The following is a 7,999-nucleotide window of genomic DNA, read 5'->3' on the forward strand; positions in this document are numbered from 1 at the left end:
TGCCCTGCTCCCTACTGACGCCAACTTTCAGAACTGCTCTGATAGTCAAAAGATGGAACTCTTATATTTTTCTACCTTTCCAAGAAGCATAAATTAATTTCCAGCAATTAATTCTTGCAATCTGTGAGGTGCTTAACTGCTTTGGTTTACAAATAAAGATACCAAGGTATTGAAGAATTAGATGTCAGCCAAACTCATGATAAATGAGTAACTGAAGTTCATTGCCTACAAAATACTATAACCTGTTCTGAGAATACACTCAGAATGTGAGCATGTATAAGGCAGGGTTGAAAAGCAGACGAGTACTTGCTCTATACCAAGAGTAAAGCACAAGATCTTCCCTTCTTAGTAAATGAAACTGGAGAGATCTTAAGTAAGGAAAAAGGTATTAAAAAACCAGCAAACAAGCTAAGATCCAGCACTGCTAGGGAGCAATGCTGTTTGGAAAAGAAAAGACATTTTTCACAGAGGAAGTTTGAACGGTCATGTGATTTTCTCTAGAAGAAGGATGGAGGCATGGAGGAAATGAAGAGTGAGTGAGGGTGTGCTAACTGCAGAGCAGAGCAAGCAAAGACCGGAGCAGCCAAAACAAGGGCAAGGTACACAGGACACCCACAGACTGGAGGTTGCAAAAGGCCTGCGAGAGGGAGAGCAATATTTAAAGAAGATGAAGTGATGGCTGGGAAGGAGGACTGAGGAAACCGGAGGATTAGCTGAGGAGCAGTAGTTGCCTAAGACAAGGTCAAATGACTGGCTGTTTGACCGGAGAGGAAAAATCTGTGACCAAAGGTCAAGTAAGGCCACATTGCTGCTGCTTAACTATGTGGAAGCAGAAATTGCCAGGGGAGATGAAAACACATGTGAAGAGTGATTTGAAAGCTTTTATTTTTCCTTTTTGTTGTATTTGGAAGAGTAAGCCAAGGAAGACAAGCACAGGATGGGGACAAGAAGGAGAGAAGAAGCTCCACAAGTCAGTTGAATGCCAACAGGAGTTGTGGCTGACAGAAGCAGACATGAATGGAAAAAAAAATAAAATAAACACAGCAATTTCTCATTATATTAGCAGTCATGCTGCAGCTTGGCATTCTTAAGGTAGTATAGGCACTGCTAAGAAAGCAACAGGACAACCCAGAAGTTTTCTCAAGCACCAGGTATATTTCAGTAAAAAGCAATGCTCTTTTTTCTGAAAGACATAGAAATATTAACTAAGGGTATGCTACTCACTTGTTCTTCCTATGTCAATCAAATTATTTCAATTTTTCCATAGATAATTCATCATCATGCTTAACTGACTATACCATGACTAAAATTACACAATGCTTACCCTATTTATAGAATAACTTGCAGAGGCTAGGACTGTTACCTCAGACACCACTAAATCAGAAACTAAAAACAATTCTGCAAGTAAAGACTATGAAGCACTAGACCTTTGGAATGAAAGATGTTCCTCTTAAATACACACATACAATGGCATTTATAGCTAGTCATCTTTTTTTCCAACCTGGCTGTCAGACACTGCTTAGAAGTCTGCTTAGTAAGTGCTGCTTATCAATGTTATCAGTTCTTATCTTTGGAAGACTTCAGTCAGAGTAATGCCATAACCTCATGCTTTTTCTTTTTTTTTTTTTTTAAACTACATACTTTTATTTAAAGAAAATAACAAATATAATAAAATACCTAAATGTAATATAGAAAACTTCACATCTTAGAAGTATTTTTTAATAAAATGCCTGGAGTGAAAACCCAGGAAGTCTGCCATTCAACCATCATATGTTATGAAGCCTATGGGATTTGGTCCACTCCCATGCTGGGAGACATTGTTTGTTTTAGCTTCTTAAAACTTTTAAGACAAAATTCCTTCTTCAATGACTTTCGAGGGAGCGCACACAAACTAGTTCCACAGTGGGAATCTGCTCCACCCACAAAGGGCTATGGGAAAGCAAAGAAGCATCTTGAGGCATCAGGCCAGAACAGGAAGAAAACATTTAGTAAGGCCATCTTCTCTGCGACAATGGGGAAGTGGCCAAGAAGCAATAAAAATGGGCAAAGAATTTCTGTTTTCCAGCGTTCAAAATGCAAGAGTCAATCCACATGTTAAAGTATACCCATTGTGCCTTCAGGAGAGTCAACAGCAAATTATAAAGAAAAGGGTCACGGTATTTTTCAAAATTAAGAGAGAGATTTGGGACTTGGCTTCAACAGGAAAACAGACACCTTGAATGTGCATATTTCCACTCTGGAGAAAACTGACCTGCTGAGTGGATCAAAACCTCCTTAGAAATTCTAAAAGGTGGAAACATGTACGTTTAAGGTGTCTGTTTTGCTTTTGAAGCCAAATCCCAGATTTGTCCACTGAACTGACATGGAAAAACATGCAGCTTAAAAAAAAAAGAGCGTGAATGTTCATGGGCTTTAATTAAAAATATATTTGTTTAATAATCGTTATTATTAATACTAATAAATAATAATACAGTAAATATTAATAAAAATAAATAATAATAAAACAAGGACCAAGCAAAATGAAACCGAGGAGGGAAGAAATTTTTTGGTTCTTGGAAAGTACCAACAATTTTGAAGTTACTCCCCAAGAGAAAAGTTTAACATTCGACAGTTACATCAACAACACAGAGCTGAACTTCAGCACTCAAAACCACTCCTCTACCAACCACACCTAGCTTTTGAGATGAGTAATAGCATTTTTAGATACTTCAATTTCATTTAAAAGTAATACTTATACGGAAAATAATTAGAAATGTAAAAGCATCTAAGGCTTAAGTTTTGTTATTTAACTTTCTAAGCGACATCCCAGACCCCTCCACTAGCAGTGCTCAGCCTCTGGGATATGTGAAAAGAACGGCGACAGTGCAAAAAGTACAGCGACAGCGAGTCTCATCTCTTGTCAGGATCCCCCATTATATATATATATATACAGGGAAATAATGCAGCTCATGCACTGCTAGTGGCACTAAAATCAATATGGCAACGTCCTCCGATCTTCTATATCCAGCTGAGCAGTTCTCTCCACTGAGAGCTGGCATAATCTCCGACCACAAAGAGACATCATTTTCACTGGTCTAAGCACAGGGGTAAGAACAAGTTACTCCAGTACTGTATGAATTCCTTCTGCTGGCAAATTCTGATTAAAATATTTGATAGACTGTGTCATTAATAAGTTTCCTTTATCACAGAATAATATCAATGGATATGCTATTTGTCAGCCTGACTGTACTAATGGTTTAAGTTTACTAGTGCAGTAAGAAGAGTTTAATAATTAGCATACCATTGTAATTAATTTTAGTCTTGAAAAATTAGTGTTTTATTTAACTGCAGTTTCTTCACTGAAGCATTTTCCAAATATGGGAAGAGGAATAATACTAAAGCCTGAGCATTCTGATAGGGAAAGAACTATGCCAAAATCTTTTGTCTGGTAGCCTTACTTTCAGAGATGGCAAGCACCCAGATCTGAATTAAACCCAGGGAGGCTGAGGGCATACCACCTTCAAAAATAAAAATATTTTGAAAAATAAGGCGTTACTGTTCCAGTCACACAATCTAGACAACACATATATTAATTAAAATCTCAAAAGAAAAGCACCTTGACCAGGATCAATGAGAGGCACACACCTACTTGCAACACAGGCTGACATCATTAGCTAACAGTTCACTGCACAGTGCACAAAGCTACACCAGCAGCCAAAGGACTCTGCACTTAGACTTTCTGTGATTGTTATCATATGGAAACTCTATTACCCCACACAAAAGAATCAGAGGGTTATTAACATCTATACTAATCCAAAGTACAAAAACATGGTAGGACCTGATGTCCATTCTTTTCCTATTTCTTTGTGCTATTCCTTCCCCTCTTCTTGGGCCCATTTTCATTTCAGTATGGGCATTAGAATAGAATATACCTTCTGTATTATATTCCTCTTATGTTGTTCCATACACGTTATTTCTACTACAGTAGAAATAGTAGTTCTTTTATACTTGCTTTCAACAAAAAAAAATAATCATAGTTGATGTGTCTTGCACAAATAAAGAATGCATAAGGTATTTATAATCAACATAAGTAATTATAAAAAGCCATTATTTTTCCTTAGGGGAACATACTAATCCAGTTTTGTCACAGGTAATCTTAAATCAGAGCTTACACTACTCCTTTAAGCAATAAATTCAGTACAGACAACTAAAAATATTAAATAGTCATTTCTTCAATATTTTGTCCACATTAAAATAGAAAGAGAAGTTTCAAGGAACACTTCTGGCAAGTTACTTAAAAATTAAACCAACACACATGAGAACAATAGTATAGTAATCAAAGTGGATTAAAAAAAACCCCAAACTGGTCCTATTACTGCCAAAGGAAGATGGGAGAGAGGAGCCATTTTAGGAGCTCTAATTCTTTAGTGCAAGAACACAGCAACCACTTGCAGAATCCATCCAACTTGCAGCCAGTTCCCCCCCGCCATGTGCCTTATTTACAGCATCCTCATCTTCCCACAGCTAGAAAGCACGAGAAAGACAGCAATCCATACCTCCTACAAGAAAGACTTCATCAGCCTATCAAATTACTAAATTTTACTTGTACCTTTTTGTCTTCTTTTTAAAGAACAACAACAAAATAAAATCTATCCAACTTGGAACTTCTAATGTACTACTAACATACAACTACCTTTCCTGGTCAAGAGGCAGCAAACATTTGTACAATGCAAAGTTCCACCGTACACCTGCAGTCAGATAGTCTGCAAGAGCCAAAAAGAAAATTTGTTGGAAGTTGTTCTGTAGCTCTCAGAAGAAAAGGCTAAAGAACAATAAACAATGGTTATTCACCAGAAAGTACACAAGAGCTACCCACACCAACACTGATCTTACAAGCATGACAAGTAAATTCACCTCCCCCTTAGTGCTCTAGAAGGATGAGCATGCAATCATTGACCTTAATGTAGGAAAAAAACCCCACAATCTAAGCACCTTCAGCATTAAAACTTTTAAAAGGTGGACCAAAATACTGAAATCCCTGAGGATAAGCACCTTCTCGTATAAGTCCACCAAAAAAAACCCCAGCCAACGCACACAATTCCCTAGATATGCATAATTAAGAATACATCATTGCCCTTTTCTAACAGAGTGCTTTCCCAGGGAAACTCATCCGCTCTCTAAAAAAAGAGAGCTCTGGCATAGTCCCATGGCTGGGTAAGCACCTATCCTTCAAGATTCTGTACATCTCTCTAGTCGTCCTATTTCTACACTATGACCAGCCTCTCCCACCCCCTCCCATGCATCCCATACACTAAACACTGTCTCTCCAATCCCATCTTCCAAGGTAAGCATTACCTACAGCTTTTCCGATACACACACAGTTCTATAACCTATTCCAAGGGGAAAAAATACTTCCTTGTCCATAAATTCTCCCAAACCAGAAACAAATAATCTTTCTGTAACAAAAACCTTCAGGGAAAGCTTAGCTTCCTCCTCCACAGGTAAATACCATCTTGAGAGAAGAGCTGTCATTTTCTTTGTCTCTTCCAGCACAGGAACGAACTGTCCACACCACGTATCCCGACCTCAACCTCCTGAGGTGCCTTTTGGCCGCACACACACGGCGAATCCAGCCCTACCTCACCTGCCGTGGCCAAATCGATGACGGGAGTCCTGCCCAGCCGAGAAATGCCTCCCTGGATACCAGCATCACCACCCTTGTCCCCCTCTCCCGCCGTGCCCCCTTCCCGGGCCAGGGAGGCCTCCCCCATCCCCCCGCAGGCCCAGGCTGAGAGCCCCTTTCCTGGCAGCAGCGAGCAGCGCGTCCTCCGAAGCACGATCCTCCCTCCTTGTGCGCGCTGGGGAGCCGCCCTTGCTCCACACCAAGCACATTCACAGACTAATAACCACCTGCGCTGCCCCTTCCCCCCTGCAAGGCCTCCCCGACCCCCCTCTCCCAGCCAAGCTCCCCCCTGGGCGCTCCGCGCGCGACCCCTCCTCACACGGCGGCTCCCACCGCCGCGCCGCCCCGCCACCGTCCGCGCACGGCTCCCTCTGGGCCCCACAGGCCTCTCCGCGGGTCTCTCCTTCGTGCACGCCCCCGCCGCTGCCCGCTCGCCCGGTCCCGGCCGATCCCACCTTCCCACCGCCGTCACCACCCACCGCCGCGGCCCGGCAAGGCCGCCTCGCCCAGGCCGCTGCCCCCCGCCCCCCGCGGCTCCGCAGGCGAGTCCAGGGCTGGGCAAGGCCGCGGCCGCCCAGCTCCACGGAGCGAGGCCGCCTCCCCCTTTACCGTCCGTCGGGGGGCTCGGGCCGGGCTGGGCCATGGCTCCGGCGGGCGGGCGGCGCCGCCGCGGCCTCCTCCGCCTCCGGCCGCGGCGTCGGAGCGGGAACCGCTACGCCAGGGGGCCCCGACGAGAGACGGGAGCTGCCGGCCTGGGCCTCCGCCTCCTCCGCCTCATCCTGACAGCGGCCGCCGCCGGCGGGAGGAGGAGGAGGAGGAGGAGAAGGAGGAGGAGGAGCGCCGCGCAGGCGCCCACGGAGAGACCACGGGACCGGCGGCTGCTGCTGCTGCCGCCGGGGCTGGGAGGGCCGGGGCCGTGCTACCCGCCGCCGTGGCGGGGCAGAGGGGCCTCCCCCGGGGCGGCTGCTGCCGCCCGGCCCCGTGCTGAGGCGCTTTGTCACCCGAGGGCCGAGAGGGGAGGCCGAGCCGGCCCCGGCGGGAGCCGGGCCGAAGCCTCCGCCCGTGACGAGCAGGGCTGGGCCGGCGGCGGAGCTGGTGGGGCTGAGGGCGCCCGCCGGGGTTCCCGCCGCCCCGAGCTCGCCCCGGGGCCCGGCCGTGGGCTGAGCCGCCGCCTGCCCCCTCGGCCTCGGCCTCGCCTGCGGGCCCGGCTGGGCTCCCGGGCCACGGAGACATCCCTGGGTCTGCTCTTGGTTAGGCTGGCCTAAAACTAAAGTTAGTATTTATTACTGAGGGAGTTGGTTGAAGTGACACCAACAAAATACTATTGTGCTGTGTAATGTAGGGAGGGAAGCAGGTGTGACCGGGATGGGTGGCAGAAGGAGCCTGTCCAGCCACGGTGCCTTTTCTGCACCGAAAGCCTGGATTTCGGGGTGTGTTGGTCTGTTTTGATGGAAGAGGTTATTAATCCTTCCACCTAACAAGGAGATTGTGTCTAAACTCCATTTTTTTTTTACCGATAAAAAAGTAGCTACATGCTTTGGGCACTTGTAAAATCACAGAAAGCAGTGTTGGAGAGGATAGTAAGAGACAAAGTCCTGTCAAGGGCAAGATCTGTTACGGCTTGCATACCCTAAACACCAGCCATTTTTAAACTGGGTCTCACAGGACTTCCCCCTTCCCATCACTTGTTGCCACAGTTTATCAGGCCTTGCTATCAAAATAGGTGGTATGGCAAGACATGGGATTCTGCATTTCATATTAAATTCCGGCTCAGTTAAACCAAAGACAGACTTGAATAAGTAGTCTTTGAAAATTAATCCTTTATATTTTGCCTAATTTGATGAATTGAGGTAAATCTTCTCAGTCTTTGCACTTGTAAAAAGCGTGTTTAACCTAAAGACTTAATTTTTCAGTGTTCCCAACTTGAGGCATGTAGAGCTTTCTTTTCATAGGTATTGGGAGAACCCAGAGCTGCAGATTGCTCACAGAGTTGCTGGTTTAGTGACAAAATGGTGAAAGGATTAACTTAACAAAGGATATCACTTGAGGTACATTTTCAAATTTCTTAGCTCCTGCTTAGGCTCTGTGAGAAGTAGCTGCATATTATAAGCATTCAACACATAAATCCTTTTGAAAATCTAGTCCTAACTGTGGGAACTGAGCTCTTGAGACTCTGTCCTTGTGTGTGTTGGTATTGATAGCCCAAACCATCCCTATAGCAGCTACTTTTATCTTGCTCATGTCAGGGCAAAACTCCCACACGTTTTGATCAGTCTGGGATCAAACCCTTATGCATCACTCCTGCTGCAAACAAAGCAAGATAATATCAAGCTTCAT

The 7,999-nt window shown here is 44.9% G+C and overlaps 1 protein-coding gene across 4 annotated transcripts in view; it reads right to left on the minus strand.

The window, feature by feature from the left end:
• Positions 1-6,475, minus strand: part of RABEP1 (rabaptin, RAB GTPase binding effector protein 1) — a 53,080-nt gene extending 46,605 nt beyond the window's left edge. For 3 of the 4 annotated variants that reach the window (XM_074890224.1, XM_074890223.1, XM_074890221.1), the window contains exon 1: positions 6,272-6,475. In XM_074890224.1, coding sequence (XP_074746325.1) covers positions 6,272-6,305 — 34 coding nt within the window. In that variant the 5' untranslated portion in view covers positions 6,306-6,475. Of the gene's footprint in view, positions 1-4,672; positions 4,719-6,271 lie in introns of those variants that run through there. The other variant, XM_074890227.1, reaches the window with a different exon arrangement.
• Positions 6,476-7,999: the final 1,524 nt, after the last annotated feature.

Source organism: Strix uralensis, chromosome 20 (genome assembly GCF_047716275.1).
Source record: "Strix uralensis isolate ZFMK-TIS-50842 chromosome 20, bStrUra1, whole genome shotgun sequence".
Taxonomy (NCBI): domain Eukaryota; kingdom Metazoa; phylum Chordata; class Aves; order Strigiformes; family Strigidae; genus Strix; species Strix uralensis.